This window comes from Lacerta agilis, chromosome 15, assembly GCF_009819535.1.
Source record: "Lacerta agilis isolate rLacAgi1 chromosome 15, rLacAgi1.pri, whole genome shotgun sequence".
Taxonomy (NCBI): Eukaryota; Metazoa; Chordata; class Lepidosauria; order Squamata; family Lacertidae; genus Lacerta; species Lacerta agilis.
In genome coordinates this window covers 17,543,088-17,564,987 of record NC_046326.1, presented here as the reverse complement: position 1 = coordinate 17,564,987, position 21,900 = coordinate 17,543,088, and the positions used below count along the sequence as shown (strand labels likewise).

The 21,900-nt window shown below is 44.5% G+C and overlaps 3 protein-coding genes across 7 annotated transcripts in view; 1 reads left to right on the top strand and 2 right to left on the bottom strand.

Moving 5' to 3' along the window:
* LOC117059816 (G protein-activated inward rectifier potassium channel 4-like) overlaps positions 1–9,898 on the bottom strand; it is a 29,258-nt gene extending 19,360 nt beyond the window's left edge. Inside the window, exon 1 of the mRNA XM_033171664.1 lies at positions 9,843–9,898. The gene's annotated coding sequence lies outside the window, so the exon portion shown is untranslated. The remainder of the gene's footprint in view (positions 1–9,842) is intronic.
* A 7,042-nt stretch (positions 9,899–16,940) lies between these two features.
* CLDN25 (claudin 25) lies at positions 16,941–18,119 on the top strand. The gene has a single exon (XM_033172082.1). It carries the CDS (start codon positions 17,153–17,155, stop codon positions 17,861–17,863), a length of 711 nt encoding a protein of 236 aa, XP_033027973.1. The 5' UTR covers positions 16,941–17,152; the 3' UTR covers positions 17,864–18,119.
* A 1,378-nt stretch (positions 18,120–19,497) lies between these two features.
* Positions 19,498–21,900, bottom strand: part of USP28 (ubiquitin specific peptidase 28) — a 32,405-nt gene continuing 30,002 nt past the window's right edge. For all 5 annotated transcript variants that reach the window (XM_033172648.1, XM_033172649.1, XM_033172650.1 and 2 more), the window contains one exon: positions 19,498–20,904. In XM_033172648.1, coding sequence (XP_033028539.1) covers positions 20,729–20,904 — 176 coding nt within the window. In that variant the 3' untranslated portion in view covers positions 19,498–20,728. The remainder of the gene's footprint in view (positions 20,905–21,900) is intronic.

Genomic DNA, 21,900 nt, shown 5'->3' with positions numbered 1-21,900 from the left:
CCGGCTCATGGGGCTGCCTCGTCCGTAAAGCAGCACGGCCAGGGCAGCCCCACAAGCCGCTGCTTGCTTGTTGGCTTGCCGCGGGAGCAGCAACGCTGGAAATTCCGGGCATGTGCAGTGCATCCAACGTGTGTCATGATGTCACGACACACACATTGTGATGCCCTGCCCCCAGGGGGGTGCCTCCGCTCCGCTGCCCCAGGTGGCAAAGAGGCTTCCTCCGCCACTGGTTAAACGTGCACAAAACCAAATTTCTCCTCCATCCCTATTGGCTGCTCTGCAAAAAATGTTTGAACCCATAGCATTGCCAAAACAGCAAAAGAAAAAATAGGGGGGGGGACCCACCAGGGGATCTATACTGCAGATGGGCACTAGTTTTGTTTTTTTTAATCTTCTCTCCCAAGAACATTTGGTGAGGGTGCTAAGAACGATCCATTAGAAGAGCTCTTGCAACCCACAACAGATATAATCCACAGAAGTAATCTGCATGACTCTGTGGAAAAAGTATGCCTGTATTTGCACAGACCCCCACAGGGCAACCCTAATGCTCCCAGCTGGAACTAGCTGGGGCAAAAGAGGACGAAAGCTAAGCAGTCTAAAGTCTAGCAAGAAAAACAGCCTTTCCTTTAGCTGGTCAATTGCTGTGATTTGCCTTCCCCCTCCCCCTCCCCATCACACACACACACACACACACACACACACACACACACACCGTCCATGCCAGATGGCAAGTGGTAGCAGGTTAGAGGTTGGGCTTGACCGCTCTGGTGAGGGATCTCCCGTCTCAGTCACTGGTGTGTCAAAATAATGGGTTTACAGCCAAGTCCAGTTGCACATCCATGTTTGGTTAGGGTGTGGGGGCTGACAGTGTAATAGCAGATGGCTAAGCCAATTATGTGACATAATAGCATTGCCCAGGCTGAAGAGGCAGCAAGCATCTCTTAGCCGTTCCCTCCAGGTTCAAAGCAGTCTGAGCAGGTGCCAGGTGGGAGGAGGAGGAGGCGATTGGATGGGCGAAGCCTGAGAACCTTCTGCCCCGTGACCCTGGCAGCATTTCACAGCATTTAGTCAGGGAACTGGTTTCATCCAGCATTCATGCAAATAGATACACACTTTCACATACATATTTGCACAATTTCTTCAGCATGCTGGTCCTGTGCTTCACTCCCCCTCCTTTTTGGGTGAGAATTTTGTTGCTGGAAATTTTTTTAACCTTACGATTCTGCAAGTGTTTGCATCGTGCAAGAGTGGAAAACTGCAACAGAAAGCCAGCTAGTTCAAATTAACATACACATTGATCCTTCATGAGAATTGGATGCTGGACCAGATGAGCCTTTGGGTATGGTCCAGAACAGCATAAGCACTGCTGCCAGGCAAGAAATCCACTCCCCAGCATCACCAAAGTCCTCACCTCACTCTCACCTGTATCTCTTGTCCCACAAAATGCACCTTTTATTTGCACTTCATACTTAGCACCAGCCCCTCTCCTTAGCAGGTCACCTTCTCAAAGCTCTGATGGCTAATTCTTGCAAGAGTGACCTCTTCCATCTACTAGCTTCTGCTGAGGAAACATCTGTCACCCATTGTGGGCCATTAGCAAGCAATTTCCCAATCAAAGGAATGACTGGCTAGCAACCATGATTGATTCCTTAGAGCAAATATGGGGAACCTGCAGCCCTCCGTATCTTGCTGTACTACAACTCCCATCATCCCCAATGAACTGGCTATGCTGGGGGGAGTTGGCCACACATTCCCTACCCTTTACAAGTGCCTTGTGACTGCAGTACTAAAGCTCCTGTGATGTGACGTCTAATACATCTCATTCTAGATGCTCAAAATGCATGCCAGCTATTCAGAGTACCTACAGGCACACCTGTCCAAGCCACCTTTCTGATTCTTCCTGTTCAGGTGTATATGAAAAGACATCTGGAGACACGGCAGCTAGGAAAGGGACATGAACAGAGTGGTTCAGTGGTCCAGTTGTGAAACTGGGGAATTGGAACAGTATGCAGAATTGGATGGGGGAATTGCTCAACTGAAGAACCTGTGCTTTGTTCATGGAAGGCTTCCGGTTAGATCCCCCATGTCTCCACCTAAAAGGGTATTGGACTCCAATGGACCAGTTGCCTGTCTCAGTCAATATAAGGCAGCTGCCTATGTTCGTATGAACAGGACTTCATGGCCCAAGAGTGTGGCATCATAGCTATTTGTACTGGTCCTCCCCTCAGCGCCCTGACATCAGTTGGAACATCAGTTTGGAGCACTCAAACAACAGGACCTTAGGAATGCTGAATCTTGCCAAGGAAGAAGTCAGAAGCAGAGGATAAAGGCAATACATCTAGAGCAGCGACTGGGGCACATCTGTAGATCTCCAGATGTTGGAACCCCACGTGACTGCCAATTAGCTACTGGGCTAAGTCCAAGGTGCTGGTTTTGGTTTATAGAGTCCTATACACCTTGGGACCAAGATACAGGTATATATGGGTTCTCTCCACCAGCAAGGATCTCGGATCTGGCATCTTTCTGTATACTCATCCTGAGAATGAACTAAATGTGTTCTTGGAATCAAACATGCAGGGCGGAGCTCTAAGAAAAATCAGGATTGTAGCAGCTGGGGAGGGGGGGGATGTAACCCTTTCCTCCCCTGCTACCATCCTGAGCAAAATCCTTCTTCTGAAAGTGTTCTCTGCACAAGGGAGGGGGATTTCCCCCGTTGCACCTCCCAAACCAAATGTCAATTTCAGAGGAGAGATTTTCATCAGCACTATGCCAGGGCAGGAAAGAATTACATATATTCTTCATGGCAGTTATGACGCCAAGAATTATCACACAAACATGCACAGCCAGCTAATATTATTTGCATTTAGAAAAAAAGAAAAGAAATCTGCATGTTAAATGCAAACACATTAATGTCAAGTTTAGACTCTGAAGGTGCCTATTGGAGTGAGGGTGGCATCATGGAATCGGGACAGACACCAAAAACCTCGGGTGGCATCAGGCAAGCCCTTCCCTGTCAGCCCACTCTACTCTGCAGGGTTATTGGGAGGGCCAAATGGAGCAAGCCCATTCATGCACTCCTTGACAAAGTCCTTGAAGGGACAGAAAATGCCAAGTGACATTTATGTTCATACTGAAGTGTGGAGTTTAAGGCAAGCATATGTAAAAAGGTAAGAAACCAAAGGTAAGTCTGACAGTCCAACTAGACAAGTAAAGAGGTGCCTTGATGGAAACTACAATCTCTTACATTTTAGCAAGTATTTGTGTGGAGACAGAGGGCGGGATTCTCAAGCAGCTTTTTGCCCCACTGCCATTTTCCTAATGAAAATCTATACGCATACACACAGGTTCCATGGTCCCATAAGGATTAAAACTAGCAGAGGGTGGTCCATTAAGGAAATTGGCACTTCCCCACTAACCTCCGTCTGCCTCAGCGAGCCCCCACCTGCCTGCCTTCTTACTTTATTATGATTATGATTACACTTATATTCCACCTTTCATCCAAGGAGCTCAATGTGGCTTACATAATTCTCACCATTTTATTCCTATTATTATTACTACTGCTGCTGCTATTATATCCCTGAAATAAATGTTACTAAGAACTCTGGCCGCAAGTTTCAACAACAAAGATACGTTTACTCGTGAGTAAATTCAAATATAGTATCAATCCTGTTAAGAGTTACAGTTTTAAATAAAGATAATGGTTTCACATTGAAAAGTCTCTTGAAAGTCTTTTAGAGGTTGATGTAAGGGCTTCTACGATACAAGTCAGATGTATGATGAGACAACTGGAGGGCCCTGTTTCAGCGTAGATGCCTTCCTCAGCTCGTTTTTTTGAAAGAAGTGTAAAAATATATATAATTTCTATTTCTTTGATTCTTGAGTAAATGTGGCGTCTTAGAGAAAGTTTTCCTGTGTTTTATATGCGTTTCCCTAAGCCCAAGAGCATGCCTAAACTGTGAACTTGTGTCTTCAGGAGGAGTATTAACCCATCCAGCACAGACTCAATCCCTCTTCACTGCTCTACCTTCCTCCATCTGACCAAGGGCATCCCTGTTTTGTCTGTCTGGATAATGATGCTGGTGATAATTATACTGCCCTTCACCCAAAGTTCTCAGGGCAGTTGACAAAATAAAAACACAGCATAAAAGCACAAAACAAATAGTTAAAACTAAGCAAAACAATACTCCCCAAACACATTTAAAAGGGTATAGAATGTTAGCCAAAGCCTGGTTGAAGAGGAATGTTTTCGCCTGGTGCCTAAAGATGTATAATGAAGGCACCAGACAAAACTCCCTGGGGAGAGCACTCCGCAAACAGGGAACTGTGGCAGAAAAGGCCTGTTCTCATGTTGCCACCCTCCGGACCTCTTGTGGAGACAGCTTCCTTGGATTTAGGTGGAAAGGAGAAATAAAGCTGGGTGTCATCAGCATACTGGAAACCTCGAAACTCTGGACAACTTCTTCCAGTGGTTTCATGAAAGTGTTATATAGCATATGAGGTAGGTTAGGCTGAGGCAGACAGTGACTGGTCTAAAGTTCCCTAGTGTGAGCCTCATGGCTAAGTGGGGATTTGAACTCCAGTCTCCCAGGTCCTAGTCCAACACTCTAAACACACTGGCAACCGGTCAAGAGGTGGCTTTGCCAGTCATTAGCTCAGGCCCCAAAGACAGCTGGTCTCCCTGCCTTCTGCCCCACCAGTTCCATTAATCACCGGCCACCACTGATAAAAAAAAGCCTATCTGTGCACACAGGCTGGGTATGTCTGACTTAGCTTGCAGATCTTGGCGGCTCACAAGGAAATCCTCCTTAGTGCAGACAGAAGTCGATGGAGTAAGGATTCCGCCCCCCTCACAAAATAGACCATGTGCCTAGGCTGCTTGTGCATGCATAGCCCCTCCAAAACAAGAAAGGTGAACACACCTGGTAAAGATTGCCAATTGAACCACCACCTCCTCCCTATGAACATATTGAGTCTGGGTTATGTTTCAAACCCAGCAGCAGGAGGAGGAGGAGGAGGGAGGAGGGAGAAGGGAAACCCAGCTACTCTGCACCAATCGGATTTGTGGTGTTCCTAGCCGTTCTTGCTGTAATCCTCGCTGGCGCACATATTATGAAATGCCAAGTTCCTGGAAATCCTTCAGCGGTGAGAGAGCTGGCAGGCAACACCACAGGGAGAAACCCTGATTGGCAACACAAGCAGTGCCTGCATCCCATGCTGTGGTGGACCAAGAGGGATGAGGGTGGTGCCCCCATCACCCAGGGGGATATTTGCCAACCTTCTGCAGACCAGGTGAATGAGGTTACTCAGGGAGAAACCCACCAAAACCTAAACAGAGGGAGAGAGGTGGTTTCCCTTAGTCTTGCATGCTGTCATAACATAAGAAGCTGCCTTATACAGAGGTCAGACCATTGGTCCGTCTAGCTCAGTAGCTCAGTTGTGTCCACACTGCCAGAGGGTATTACCAGCCCTACCTAGATATGCCAGGCATTGAAACTGAGATCTTCTGAATGCACAGCAGATGCCCTACCACTGATCAGTGGCTCTTCTCTTTTGAAAATCTGTTTATTATGACCAGGGTTTCCCAAACTTAGGTCTCCAGCTGTTTTTGGACCTCCATGATACCTAGCTAGCAGGACCAGTGGTCAAGGATGATGGGAATGGTAGTCCAAACCTAACTAGAGACCCAAGTTTGGGAAACCCTGACTGTGATGAACCAAAATGTCACAAAACAGCAAGCAAGTTTCTGGGTCCACCAGAACTCTTCATCAGGCTGGACACTGAGCAGAGCAGGAGGGGAGCAGGGATATGGGTTTTTAAAAAAAGCTGAATTGGTATTGAAGTCATAATCCAAGGATGGGAACCTTGTGGCCCTTCAGCTGTTAGACTCTCCCATCATCATCCCCAACCACTGTGGCCATGTTGGCCAGGGGTGGTGGCAGTTGAGGTTGGGCAACACCTGGAGGGCTCCATTTGTGCCACAATACCTACACTGATAAATTAGCTTTCAAAACCAAACCAAACCATTTTTTGTTGTACAGTCTTAGAAGGACCATGCCTATGGAGGTTGTTATGAGGAGCGCCTGCACTTAAGAATGATGATGTCATTCTGGCAGCCAGATTCCAAGTTCTTCCCCCTCCTTGCCAGAAGGAGTCAGAAGAATCAGTGTAGTGGTAGTACCAGGCTGGGACCTAGGAGGCCAAGGTTCAGCAATGAAGGTCACTGGGTGACCTTAGGCTGAGAGGCAGTGACTGGCCCTACCTACCTCACAGGTTCTGGGGATTAAATGAGGAGGGGGAGAACCATGGGGTATAAATAAAGATTGCCACCCTACCTTCCCAAGGAGCCAAACTGTTTCCTTTCTGCCTCCATGGAGTTGCATCTTTTGAAGGAATGCAACGGTGGTAGTTATAGTACTGTATTATATTCTACACAGCACTTTGGAAGGTCCAGAGACTATCTCTTGGCAGACGGCACCCCTATTGCATCAGTGCTGTTACAACCATAACATAGGTGCCCAATTGAGGCCACAAACAAGTGGCTTATTTAGGGCTACTTGGCAAATGCATGCAGTGGCTAGATCTAAACAGAGGACAGCCTGGTTCAGAATTCGACACTCAAGAGCGAGTCTTGGGAGGCCCAGCAGATGACCTAAGTTAGGCCACTGTTTGTTCACTCTTGGTCTAAACCAGCCTTCCCCAATTCAGTTTCCACCAGATATTTTGGCCTATAACTCCCATCAGTCCCAGCCAGCATGGCAATGGTGGTCAGGGATGATGGGCGCTGAAGTCCAAAACATCTGGAGGGCATGAGGTTTCAGAAGGCTGGTCTAAATGGCTGGCCTGCATCACACACAATATATGACTATCAGAAGAGACCTGAAGCTGGATGAGAACACAGGTCCATCTAGCCCAGCTTCCTACATCCCACCATAGGCCTCTAGGAACCCAGCAAGTAGAGTCTGAAGGCAACAGGTCTCTGCTGCTCTCTCACTTCCTCTGATATTCACTGTGAGAATGAGCAACAATTCATGAACCAAAATTCATCAGAATCTGCACTTCAATGAATTTTGCAATGCAGTCCTCTAGCCAAGCTTTGTGTATGAAAATGCATATAGGGTTTGCATAAAAATGCACATATTAGTGAAAATGATGTAAAAATGCATTATACTGGGAACACTGTGTTACAGAAATGTGTATATTAGGCAAAATTGCATAACAAAACGGTTGAATGGTATCCAACTAAAATGTCAATGATAAAGCAAAGATTTCCACTCGTGCAGTGGGATTTCCCCCTTACCTCTCTTCCCTCTGCACCCCCATCTGCTCAAGAGAGTTGGGGGGACCTTTAGAGCAGATTTAGGGGGTGCATGTTGGGAAAAGGAGGAGAGAAAGTTCCTTTGTGAAAGTGGAAATCCTTGCGCCAACAGAATGAGTTGCTCAGCACAACTTTTGAGACAAACATACACTGGGAGAACTTTGCACTAAAACGCTGATGAATTTCCAGGATGGTTTTTTAAAATAAGAATAATATTAACAATTGCAAGCTGATGTGGCAATGTGGAGAACCAAAGTTAAGCCTGAAAAAATGAGGAACAGCGAGGATCCGAAATTGACAGATGCTTCCATTGACAGATGCCTTTGGTCTCACTTCCCGGAAATGATACAAGATTCTAAGACCCACCCCACTCTGGATCCCTCCTCCAAATTGTCATCTATGCAGCAGGGATTGGGAACAGCTTGCAAAAGCTGGCTGGAAATTCATCCTGCTTCTTCCGGGCAGTTTTGGGAAGACAATGCCTAACAAGAGACGGTGGGCCAGATCAGGGAAAGAACCAAGGTGTTCACAAGGGAATCAGGTGCTGCAAGAAACAACCAGGACGAGTATCCATGTTGGTGCCCACCAAAAATTTTGGACTACCAACGCTATCAGCCCAGCCAGGGCTGGAGGGGACTAGGCCTAGGAAAATACTGGCAGAAAGCAGAAATATTTCCTTCCCACTCCTGACAACATTTCAGGTCCTCCCTGACTCCTGCCCTCTTTCTTTGACCTGACAAAATGCAAGCCACTTGCTAGATCCTATGCACCCAACTTGCCCATTTTTCTGGGATAGTGCCAATCCCTGTTCCTGACAAAACCCTGCCCCTATTTTTTTGCCATTTTGAAAGCTGGTCTATTCTGTTAGCGGGTGCAAAGGTGCACATGCTATATAATTCTTCAGGTTTCAAATATCTCCTGCATCTATTGTTTTAATACATCAGACGGGAGGTATGTGAATGCCAGCAGTGGGGTGGTGAGGGTGTCAGACCAGGGTCACAAAAACACCAGCTGGAATCTCCACTCGGACCTTCTCTTAGCTTTACCTTTCTGAGAGTTCTTCCATGAAAATAAAATGGGAGGGGGGCATGAAACCCCTTGGTGGTGAAGAGGAGTATATACCTAGTGAGCAAACAATTTGTGCACCAATCACACACATGTGTGGATGCAAAAATCCCCACGACTATTTCCCCCTTCACTGCCTGCACCTGGGTAGCAAATACTGGCTGTGTTTTGCGTAGCACCTACTCTCCGACAAATAAATACGAGAACTCTCTAGCCAAACCCTGTAGGCGTATTTAGTTTGAAACAGCAGCACAGTCCTGGGCATGTTTACTCAGAAGCAAGTCCCACTGTATTCAGTGATGCTTAGTTTAAGGCAAGTGGGTAATGAATCGCAGCCTATGTCCCCTTAAGTTCAACGGGGTTTACTCCCTGCAAAAACTAAGTGTGCATGGGGGGGGGGGAGAGAGATCCAACCCAAATATCCTACCAAAACACTCTCACAGAGCAATTCCATTTGTATTTATTGGCAACTAAGTCTCAGTAGGCTTGGTGGCATTTACTCCCGTGTAAGTGTGCATAGGACAGCAAGTTTAATTATTATTTAAATCAACTGCTATAGTCAGGTTAATGGGCAGCAATCAAAAGTGGGCAGTGGAAGAATGTACAGTACCTCGGGCAATGAAAGCAGAGGCCTGTTACAAGCAGTACCCAAGAATGTTCCAGTTTTCATCTGTGAAATTTCAGTGGGGACATTAAATGGCTTCCTACTTGCACAAAGACAGAGATTTATTTATTTATTTATTTTAAAAAATGTCATCCAGGAGGGCCTTCAAGTTAAGCGTGCTCACAGGATAATTTCCTTTTCCTTTCTGGATTCATGAGCTGGGGTTGGGAGGGGGGGGCATTTCTGTAAACCACCAGGCAGTGATCCCACTAAAGGGTGTGTGTGTGATGGGGAAAGGTAAGATCCACAGACAGGCTCAAGGGAGCTTCCTTTAAGATAAATGTAAAACCGCATTGCAAAATAGCATTGGATTTAAAGATGTTTAGCTTTGAACCGGGATATATCGGTATACCTCTTACAAGATATAGGTAGCCGCAAGGAAATATGATGTGGTCTGAAACAGTGGGATGGGGGGGGGCACCACCCCATCACCCCCACCCCAGACTACACCCACGAAAGGAGCCAGCTGCCATGCTAAATTCTGAGGGACACAGACATACATTGAATTACCAGTCCACTTACAGACACGGGAGGAGACTGGGGAGACCCCTCTTCATTGGGAGAGGAAGGAACCTGATCATATATCTATGTCTGTCTATATAGCCAACGTTTTGGGAGAATCAAATGTATTCGGGTGTGTGGGGAAGCCATATATACTATACATTCACTTATCCACTGTAGAACTGTCACTTTCCTCCAAGAGTTTCCCCTGGTTGACTTTAGCCAAAACGAGAGACCCAACCATCATCCCATTGCAGCCCCTTGGCGTTCAGAGTTGGTGGCAAGCAGTACACCTACCTCATCTCTCCAGCGGAGTGTGCTGCGAGGGCCAGATCCAGTAAGCTCCAAAGGCACAGCAAATTCCCGTCCTTTCTGCTGTCGCTCCTACCGGTTTGTTAATCTAGAGCCCCTTGCTAGGTCTTCAGCTCCGGGGTCATTGCACTCCCCAACACGTTCCCATCCATTGTGGAAGGGGGGGGGAGGAAAAGCCAACCAAAAAACCCCCCTTTCTTCTTCCCCAGTTTGTGCGTTCAGAGCTGGTGGGGGAGATGGAGAGAGCCAGGCGGCAGCCTTCCAATCCTGTTCTGGGAGAAGAAGGTCACCCGTTAATCTGTCTCAATGACACGCAGAATTACCTCAAGATGATTTAATCAGAGAGGCCTGGGCAAGGAGGAGAGACGCTGGCTGGGAGACTCCAGGCCCCACAGGGTTAATCTCTTGGAGACTGAGGCACATGGTGGGTCCATGTTGTCCCCTGCCCCCCTCCCCACATGCCCATCTGCCGGCATCTGCTCTAAACTTCCAAGCTCTACCATGTGTTGTGTGGGACAGACTGAAATGCTAACCGTCAACTAGAATGAGAAAGAGATGATAATTTAAAGGGGAGATTAAGACACAATTCCTGACCTAAGTGGGGAAAGGTGTCTGGATTTCTGCTCCTCCCAAGAACCAGGACAGAACATGTCTACTCCAACGGCCTGAGTTTTGCTTTCCGCACCTAGAAAAAGGCCTGAATGACACCTACCGAGAGGAGAGATTAAGAGTCTATATTTACGCCTGCTTATGAAGGAGCTAGGAGGAGATGGACTCATGGAGAAGGCAAATGGAAGAGAAAGGAGAGGGCCTGCTGAGAGAAGACATTCAGTGGTGGCCCTCGCAAGGAGTTGGGTGCTGAATGCCTGAGGAATGATGCTAGCAGACACTAGGGGTCCCCACCTTGTTTGGTGCACGGGGCAGATTTGGAAATGGAAAAAAGCGTCATGGGCTCCACAGAATAGCTACTTCACAGGACCAAAATGAGTGATGCTCAGAACCAGCCCACCCAAAAGACAGGTAAAACATCTGCACCTCTCTTTCCGCCTCCAAAAACAAAACAAAACAAAACACCAAACAAGCAACAGTTCCCCACCCCAAATAGGCAAAACACCATTTCAAAATCCCAATATTCCTCAAACAAAAAGAAAAGCAGGTAACTCGCCCTCAAACAAACCATAGGAGGGAAAGCATCCCAGAGCCTAAAGCATTCTAGGGAAGAGGAAGTAAGAGGTCAGAACTGAACTGAGCTTTCCAGTCAGATCAGCATCCCCTCCACCCCGGGTAAAAGAATTGATTTCCATCAGCTATAAAAATTAAAATTTGGGAGGAGCACCGGGGTCTTCACTGGTAGGGGCAAGGGAGCCAACTTGAATAAAATGTATCACAATATATTGATATATCACAGTGTTTAGCTGGTGATATATCACGATGTTGAAAACCAGATATCACTCAGCCCTATTCCTCAGTCACCCACATGTCTTGGGCCATAACTGCCTACATTAGGTCTGCCATAGCTGGGATTCATCTGTCAAAAATAGCGTCTGGGCAGAATTATCAAGTATTAATTATAAATGTCTAGGAAAACCCAGGTGTATGGCAGACCATATCGGAAGTGGGGGATTTTTAGCGACTTTCCCAAAAATTAGCTAAAAAAACTTCATTTTGTGTGGAGTTTGCACAAAAAGCTCGACAACTTTGCCACAAAACAAAAGCCCAACTTCCTGTAGGAATTATCTTTTAAATTTTTTTTTTATGTTTTTCAATTTTATACATTTCAATGATTTTACAATCATTTTAACATTCTGAAACTCAACTTCCTTCCCCCTCTTTCTGCAGTTCCTTAAATTTATTTTTTATATTCCAAATTAACTTAACCATTTATTCATCTACTTTAAATGTATACTCTTATAAAACTGCAGGTTATTACAATAATCCTGTCAATGTTCTTATCTGTTTACAGTTTGTTTGTAAATGTTCAATAAACCATTTCCATCCTTTTATAAAAAGTTTGTTATCTTGGTTTCTTATTTTTTCCGGCAATTTTCGCCCTTCCTATTCCTAAAGGAATTACCATCCTCAGAATAAAACAGGTCTGGTAGACTGAAAACAATCCCATTCCTCATGAAAAGCCTTTGAGAGGGTGCCATTTGCCCAGTGTAAACTCTGTGGCTAGAGAAGGTTTTTGAGAACCTCACCTAAGACCACCACAGCCCTGCAGTGATGCACAGAAAGACACAACTCCAAATTCTTCCTGCAAGACACCATCTTGCCTTCTATGTAGAGATGGAAAGGACTCCCTTTTACTGCACTGGGGCAGAAAAATTCTCAACCCAGCTCTGAGGCCGCGATGGTACTAAGTGATTCGTAAATTGCTTTGTGGTCTATGAAATATTCTAAGTCCAGAGACAGGGAGAGGATAAAAGCCAGGAAAATCTGCAGACTACATTTAAACCTGTCTCCAGCCACACAGGGAGGGGGGCGGGTTAAAAATAGCAATGGTTAACCTGTTGGTTATAAATAACTACTTAGCCAGTGTTGTAAACGGCTCGAGGATTATTAATACATATGGAAGGTTTTAATCACTTAGTTGCTTACTGCCAGAGTTCAGGTAAACGATGTCTAGAGGCATCCGCTTCAACTGCAATTTGCATTTGTGGTTTCAGGGATAAATGCAGTCTCCCTCTTTTCCTAATCTGCATGCATGGCACATGCAAGGAGAGGGTCGTGGAGATCCTCAAACCAGGACCCACCATGCTGACAATAAATAGATCACTGGTACTTAAAACATTTTCGCTTTCGTGTATCCCCATTCAGTATGTTTCTGGGTGCGATTCAAAGTATTGGCTTTAACCTAAAAGTCCTAAGGTGCTCATTCCTGTACAAATAGTTCCCTTTGAGGTCTTGCATTATGTCGCTCTCCTCTTCTGAAATTAGAGCATCATTCTTAACATTATTCTATATTTATTTATACCCTGTCTTTCCCCCAACAGGGAGTCAAAGTGGCTTAAAGATAAAAATAAGAGCAGCCAAAACATTTTTTTTTAAAAAAAAAAATCATTAATTTAATACAATGATGACAGTGGACAAAGATGTATTGTAACTTTTGAATAGATGTTTTTGGTAACAAAAAAGGGGGGGATGAAACACACAGAAACAATTAAAGCATTACAATAAAAACACATGGCACCAAGCCCATTCATGAAAAGCAGTCAGTTCCACAAAGCCTGTTGGGACAAGGAAGTCTTCACCTGCTGTCAGAAGGACGACAAGGAGGGAGCCAATCAAACTTCTCTAGGGAGGGAGTTCCAGAGTCTGGGAGCAAACTCTGCTAGTTTCATTCTCAAGAGACAATGGAGCGCATCTCTGGGTATGAAGTTAAACCGCTGCATTAGCAGGACCCAGGTGACCTCCCTGTGGTGCAAGCCTAGGCAGTGTGTATGGAGGTCCTGGGCTACCGAGATGAAAAGACACACACACACACACCGGCCTTGTTGATGTGGTCCAAATAAACAACAACAACAACAACAATTATTATTATTATTATTATTATTATTATTATTATTATTATTATTATTATTATTATTAATACCCCGCCCATCTGGCTGGGTTTCCCTAGTCACTCTGGGCGGCTTCCAACAAAATATTAAAATACAATAGTGTGTTAAACATTAAAAGCTTCCTTAAACAGGGCTGCTTTCAGCTGTCTTCTAAAAGTCAGATAGTGGTTTGTTTCCTTGACATCTGATGGGAGGGTGTTCCATAGGGCGGGCACCACCACCAAGAAGGCCCTATGCCTGGCTTCCTGTAACTTCACTTCTCGCAGGGAGGGAATGGCCAGAAGGCCTTCGGAGCTGGACCTCAGTGTCTGGGCTGAACAATAGGGGTGGAGACACTCCTTCAGGTATACTGGACCGAGGCCGTTTAGGGCTTTAAAGGTCAGCACCAACACTTTGAATTGTGCCTGAAAACGTACTGGGAGCCAATGTAGGTCTTTCAGGACTGGTGTTATATGGTCCTGGCAGCTGCTCCCAGTCACCAGTCCAGCTGCCACATTCTGGATTAGTTGTAGTTTCTGGGTCACTTTCAAAGGTAGCCCCACGTAGAGAGTGTTACATTAGTCCAAGTGGGAGATAACCAGAACGTGCACCACTCAGCGAGACAGTCCATGGGCAGGTAGGGTCTCAGCCTGTGTACCAGATGGAGCTGGTAGACAGCTGCCCTGGACACAGAATTGACCTGTGCTTCCATGGACAGCTGCAAGTCCAAAATGATCTGATAAGTGCCTACCCTGTTATTCTTTTGGTGTTTGGCATACTTTGCAATGGATGTTTTAAGCAAAATGAATTTTATCTTGTTTTAAAACTGGAACGGTATGTCCCCTTTGAAGATGCAAGGGCATAAAGTTGATGAAGCAGTGTTCTTTTAAGTTAGCCTTCTGCACCTACTTTTCTCCAGCTGTTTGGACTACCACTCCAATCAGCCCCAGGCAGCACAGCACAACCACAGGGAATCCTATCTGGATGTTTTAAAATACAGGTAGACTTTGCAGTCTATTGCATCTTTAGGTCTCAGTTCAAGAAAACATTTTTTTTTGTTTCTGTGAATTTCTTAAGAACCACTTCTAAATTCATGAGAGTGTGTATAGGTTGCAGTGGGAGAGGAGCTCTGCGGTAGATTTCGCTGGAATTGCTAGCTGATCACTCCAGCTGTATACTTTGCTTAAAATAACTAACACCTCTACAGCAACCGCAACACGAGTGTTTCTGTCTTGTAACTAGGAGGAAACAAGAAAGCTTGTGGGGAAAGGCAAGGCTGTCACCTGAAATAATAATAATAATTTGTTTATATGCCACCCATGTGATTGGGTTCCCCCAGTCACTCTGGGCAGCTTCCAACCAATTAAAACATCATAATAAAAAATGCAATAGTTTGATTTGTAAAAAGCAGATTTATAGAAAGACCTCAACCTCAGAGTCAGTTGGTAACCTCATCCTAGAATCATAGAACTGTAGAGTTGGAAAGGAACCAGGAGGATAATCAAATCCACCCACCCCTTGCTTAACAAAAAAGGATGTTCCTAAATGTTAAAAAAAAGTAAAGGGACCCCTGACCATTAGGTCCAGTCGCGGACGACTCTGGGGTTGCAGCACTCATCTCACTTTACTGGCCGAGGGAGCCGACGTACAGCTTCTGGGTCATGTGGCCAGCATGACTAAGCCGCTTCTGGCGAACCAGAGCAGCGCATGGAAATGGCTACATGTTTAGAGGTTCCCTATTCTTATTACGTACATACACATCTTAGGGCTGAGCTCTGAAGACACAGCACACGTTTCAGTGCTAAGTCCAGGCCAAAGTGAAGCTTTTGGAAGATGTGGAAATTTATCAGCATTGACTGCTTGTACTTTACTTGACAATAAAGTAGGCAGAGGAGTAAGAAGAGACAGGACAAATCCACACATGGAGAAATAAATGGGGAAAGCATATAGGCCCTCCCGTCAGAAGTCAAGGGAATAAACAACTACCTGACATTCAGAAAACACCTAAAGGCAGCCCTGTTTAGGGAAGTTTTTAATTTGTGACTCTGTATTGTATTTTGATATTTGTTGGAGGCCGCCCAGAGTGGCTGGGGAGACCCGGCCAGATGGGCGGGGTATAAATAATAAATTATTATTATTATTATTATTATTATTATAGGGGGGGCTGAATGCACCCCAAGGATGTTTAGAGGCTGGAATGTGCTTGCTTAGGGTAGCCTTCCCCAGCCTTGGAGGGTTCTGTCTATATTAAGGAGAAGCTCCCATCAACCCCAGCCAGCACCTCATGCAGCCCAAGACGTGCAGAGGACCTGGCAGTGGAAGGCTGGTTTAGGAGATGAGTTGACTGGTTATTGGATTGCGGTTTTGTCAGCATTTGGCTAATAACATGCAGAAGAACTGATACTGCAACCCAGGAAGCAAAATTATTCTATATTTAGTTCCCTCCTCATTAAAGAAAAAAGTTAGCAGTTTATAAACTTAAAAAGAGTTCACTGTGTGCGTACACAGTCCCACACAGAAGCAGGGAAGGTTGCAGTTGATTGCTCCCACCTTGAATGGACTGTTTCCAACAACCTTTCCATTTATTAACTAGTGCGCAGGTCCCAAGAAGCTACTTGAAAAGACAGGTGGCATGTGCATTACACCAATTGCAAAAGTTCTCCAGCAAGTGACCTTCGTAAGCTGCTCCTTGAGCAAACTGGGCCTGTCACCTCTGACCCCCTGAGTGGTCTCTTGGATCCTTAAGTAGAATTGCGATCTATACACAGCTGTTTTTTCTGAGCTTTGTGTATTTACTCAGTATCTGGAGAATGGCCAGGTTTTTTTGGGGGGGGGGGGAGAATCTGAGAAATGACGAACGGGGAAAAGAGGCTTAAGTACTACTCTAGAGAACCTTTCAAAGCTCATTTTAAAGAAACATTTCCTCAGTCCAAGGGCTCATTGGTAGATGTTGGTCTTTTACCGTTGCTAGCTATGGTTTGGAACTTCTCACGGGACAGAGAGACACTGGTTTGTTTCCTTCTTCCTCCCCCATTATCCAGATCAACTCATCTCACATCCATGTTTTCCTCTTCCTTCTACAGTCATCTCCCTCATTTCCTTTCCAGAGCTTCTGGACAATGGAGCATTCGGCGTAACAGAGACCATCTGTCCCAGCTAACTTGAAGAGCAAAATATGAGTTAAAACCCCCTGGCTTATTGGTGAAAAGATCAACATGCTCGGCCAGTAATATGGTAATTCTGCAGAGGCGGTACTGCACAAAGTGTTTCTGAACCCAGAAGGGTGTGTGGAAATGAACGCCTGCACAGAGGGATTTCATGCTACAGAAAGCTAGACAAACTGCAAAGCTTACAGTTATCTTTGTGCCACGTTTCAGTGAATCTGTTTGAAGAAGTTGCTCCATCAGCCTCATCTGTGCTTCTTTGCATGCTGAAAAGGAACTTGGTCGATTGCATCAATTCAATTAACCTTGACATTTCTGCCTTGCACATGAATTAAGTTGAATTAGGATTTGTTTTTGTTTTTTTCAGATAAAGGGGCAAAACCAATCAGATGTGAAAAGCTTGGCCACACCTTGGAATGAGTGGTATTCTCTTCAGCTCCTCCTCTGCTGCCCTTTTAAAAAACTAGCACCAATTCAGATGAGCTCCATTGAAACCTACAGCATATTGATGACACCGTAGCTCTAGCAAAACTTCTGCCGCAAGAATCAAGCTCATCTGGAATAGAGAACATTCAAAGGCAGAGAGTTTTGTATGCCGGCTGTGAGTCCAAATATGGCTTGGCACTACAGTACTATAGGCCAATTGGGGGGATTAATTATCTCGCTCTTCGGCTGGGTCTCCTCTTGTGTTACAACTTTCATACCTTTTTGGAAGAACCTCAACTTGGAATTGAACGAATTGGAGACCTGGAACACAGGGCTTTGGCATGCCTGCGTCATTCAAGACGAAAACATAATGGAGTGCAAAAGCTATGGCTCCCTCTTAACCCTCCCTTTGGAGTTTAGAATCTCTAGGATTGTAATGGTTCTCTCTAATGGACTGGGATTCATTGCCCTCTCTATTTCTATTTTGGGGTTGAACTGTTTGAAGATAAGGGAACAAAACCTGGGACTGAAAAAACGCCTCGGAATCGCCGGAGGAATTCTCTTCTGCATTTCCGGAATGGCAACCCTCATGCCAGTCTCCTGGGTTGCCTACAACATAGTGCGAGAATTCTGGGATGAAACTGTGCCAGAGATTGTCCCAAGGTGGGAATTTGGTGAAGCATTATTCCTGGGCTGGTTTGCTGGGTTTTTCCTCATACTAGGTGGGTTTCTTCTGATCTGCTCAGCTTGTTTCCTACAAACCCAAATAAAGTCCAAGCATTTCGCTGTCCACCGTAAGCCAGAGGTGCGAAAGGACCCCAGGTTACAAAGGCATCATCAGTACTTGCCACCTAAAAATGCAGACCTTGTAATCTGAGCTGCCTACTAAAGTCTCTTTACAGGTTTCATGAGAACAATTTGAGATGGCCAGAATGGCTTATATCTGACTGGCTGGAAACTGGGTTATTGTCTAGGATCCTTCCAAGCATCCTTTACGGAGCACTGTTTTCTGAAAAATATGCTTGGGAAAGCAAACATTCTGTACTTAAATGTGTCATACCATGTTGTGTGGCATTTTCAGTGGCAACAGGGATACCCATCTCAATGACTACAATGCAGGAAACTTAAACATGAATGCATAGAAATAAATTGTTTTCCTTCAAAATTTGCTAGTATTATTAATATATTAAGATGGGGACATGGGGAATGGATACAGGATTAGAATCCCCGTTCTTTCCTGTGCAAGATTATTTTTTCCTCTAAACAATCAGGAAAGAGGCCGTTTATTGACATACCCCTTCACTGGAATTTTTGTCAAGGAGACCGACTCTAGTTATGATATCCAATGTCAATAGCAAGGTATCAAGTTTTATTCAACAGGCATTGTCAGACCTAAGGAGTACTTAATTGCACTGTAAAAATAATAATGAACCGTTTGTTTGCTTTTCACATGGATCAGAAATCTGTCTTTTGAGACAATACAGTAATAGGGTTTGGGGGGAAATGGCTAAATGGACACTTCTCAAATAGAAGCATGAAGCATAGAGAAAAAGACCCCAAGAATTACAGTTTCATTATTGGTGGTGTCTCTGCTACTGACTTCACCTACTAACGGTGCAATCTTATACTGGTCTGCTTAGAAGCCCACCCCACCTCAAGCTCAATGGGTCTTACTCCATGGCAAGTAGGCAAAGGCTTGCAACCGAGGATCCATATGGTAGGTGCTGAATGAAGATGGTATCTTTACTGTTCAACCTACCTGTGCACTGAAGCAGGTAGCAGTTGAGATGAGTACATTGAACACGGCAGTGGTTTTGAACTTCAAGAAAGTAATTCTAGATTGAAACTTTGGCAGAGGCTCCTTTAAGTTGCATTCATCAACAACATATAACTCCTTTCAAGGAAAGGCTAGCTAGGCCTAGATCACTTGCAAGCCTGATTCTGTTGATAATGCAGATGCTCTCATTTGGGTGCAGGGAGGGGGAAAGAGTTTTAGAAGTCTCTCTTCTGAATTATACAAGTTAATCAGAACGAAAACAGCATAAGTACTTGGATGGTTAAGAGGCCCATGGCCAAGTTAAAATATCAGTATCTCATATCTTAGGCTCCTGGTTAGTCCTGGCAACACCCAAATCTAAAATGTCAAAAGTAAAGGCAAGCAACTTTCCCCCCAGGAGCCTTACACCTATGTAATCATAGGGGCCCAGCCTATGTGCACAGCAGTCCACCCCAAACTGACCAGTCAGTGTTTTAGATTGACCAAGGATCAGCATCACAGGCTAACTAATGAGGCACACCACAACTGGAAGTAGCGGAGCAATTAATCTATTCTTAGCACCAAAGCAAGTAGGATGCTGACTAAGTCATGTTATATGGCTATTCCAGTGGTGATCTTTGCAAAAATTCTCCAATACAAGCCAGTAGCAAACACTCCCAGTGTTCAAACACAGTTGAGAAAAGGAGAAAGATAAAGTCTAGACACTCAAAAGAAACAAAGCAATCCACTACAAATTTAAATAGGGTAAATTTCTTTATTGCACATTTAATTAAAACAGAAAAAGGCTTATCAAATATGTATTTCCATTTACATCCCGATTGCCAATGTGTTCCAGTAAAACAAAGATTGCTTAAAAATATTGGCAGTAGACTTTGCCAGTTAAGCTGTATCTTTTTAGAAAGGTTTATTATTCCTGACTTCAGAGCCCTTGTCACTGCCAATACTAGCCTGGTAATGAAAATTCAGTGATTGGTAATAAAGGAGATATGCTTAGGGAGGTCAGAGAAAGCAGTTTCCTTTTGGGTTTTGTTTTGCATCTCTATTCTTGTCCTGGAATGACTTCTGCAATTCTGTAGCAACTGTAAAATATTGCCACCATCACCATTTCTCCTGATGGCATCAACTGTGTTTTGAGTTGCTAACACACACAAACGCAGTGTGCACGAATGCCTGTATTTTGTACAACCCAGGCTACCAGGTCTTCTGTTACTGCCACATCAGGAGATATCTGATGGGAAGGGCCTCAACTGATAGGCTCTCATTTTAGGGTGTTTTTCCACAAAAAATGTGAATGTGAATTATTGCTCTTAAAATTACCTACGACTGTCTGGCTTATTCCCTGAATCAGTCCTGCTTTGATGTCACTGAGGTCCATTTTAAACAGGCTCCAGGTTACATGCTCCCCATTGTGCTTTAAATGCACTCCCTTATGTTGTCTCAGTCATATGTAGTGACAGCACAACAGCTATCAGCACTGATAACATACTGCTGGCATTATGACACATGAATAGACCAGCATGTGTTGCAAGTGCATTAAAAATATAACAGTGTGTGCATGGAATGCTCACAATGAGCATATCAAACCACTGTATACTCCATAAGAATTTAGCACAACAGAAGTATATATGTACAATATGCTGTGTTTAAAATTTCCCTTTAAAAAAATAAGAGTCTTCCTACCATGTTCTTGTAGGAAGCCAAGGCAAACGCAGTTATAGGCAATGTAAAACAGTGAAACCTCAAGACATGTTCTAATTTAGTGCCTGCCCATATATGGTGCACACCAGAGGATGTCATGTCCCATTTAGCCCTTTTCTAAGCACAGTTTTGGTTAGGTCTGAATGTGGATTGTCTCAATGTAGCATCTCTCTTCCTTGCTCCATTCCAAAAGGTGGTCGGCAGCTGGATTCCACACGCTGGTGGGCCTGTGGTCTCCAGAGCTTAATACAGTACAGTCGGCAGTTTTTATTTGACAGTGACAGTCGAGGCCCCGTGAATAGATTCCATGACAGCTGCAAATCGGCTGCAGAGATCATAGGGAGAATTGGGGCGGATCTTGGGTGGTTCTTTCAGAACTATGCCCTCGGAGGAACAATCTAGCAGGCGGGGTAGGAATTCACTCAGTTTTAGCTGCAGGTCCTCTGTAACACAAGACGAGCAAATAACAACAACAACAACAACAACCCAATAGCAACAAATCTATGCTTTGACGTCTTGTTGAAACTAAGATTGTGAAATGTAAGAAGATGCAGAAAAACTCTGGAATGCAGAACCACTGCATTAGGGCTTATCTGTATGTAAATCTGGAAGTTCCCTCAATCATGTCCCCCCTTCCCCCACTCCTTCAAAGCAACATAATGGCACTTACAAGTTAAAATAGGGCACTTATTGCCAACTTCACCAAGCACTTCCCATAAGCACTAGTGAAGACAGTGTTGCAGACATCACGGATGTCTACAAACCCAACTTGCAAACACTTATAACAGCACCTCATTCTCAGTGCACAGTAAGAGATACCTTTTAAGTTGTACCCAATTCACAACCACCTGCATTTTACAAGGTGGTACTGGTGAGAAGAGCCACTTGTCTAAAAGGAAATATTTCTCACTGTAAGCAACTATCTGCAAGTCTGAATTACCTCTTCATTGCAGATGTGAAAAAGCTTTTTCACAAGTTCATGAAAGCAGAACACAAGAAAACTCAACAGCAGAAACCAGCTTTTGTCTATTTTGAATAGTATTTCAGGGCCAATACTTTTTCCTGACACCCCCTGCTGGCTGAAGTGAACAAAGTTTAACCAATTTATTAAAATCTAGCAAAGAAAAATGCACAACAGATTAACTTCCAGGTCATGTGTGCTTATTTTAATTCACAATATGTTCAGTAATAATAATAATAATAATAATAATAATAATAATAATAATAATAATAATAATAATAATAATATCCTCACACATAGTTGCCTCTTCCTACTCCATTCTGCCCCCTGCCCCCAGAATCTCTGGGATAAAGACTGACATGCCACGTGAAGATTGAAAACTAAGTTTTCTGATCAGTGTGTACCTCTGATCACAGGATGTGCCAGGTACAGATGCAACATGTACAAGTAATTTCTGGCAACAACAAAACATTTTCTA

What these genes read in the sequence shown, in the direction of transcription:
- CLDN25 (XM_033172082.1), top strand. Translation starts at nt 17,153, where the DNA reads ATGCCGGCTGTGAGTCCAAATATGGCTTGGCACTACAGTACTATAGGC.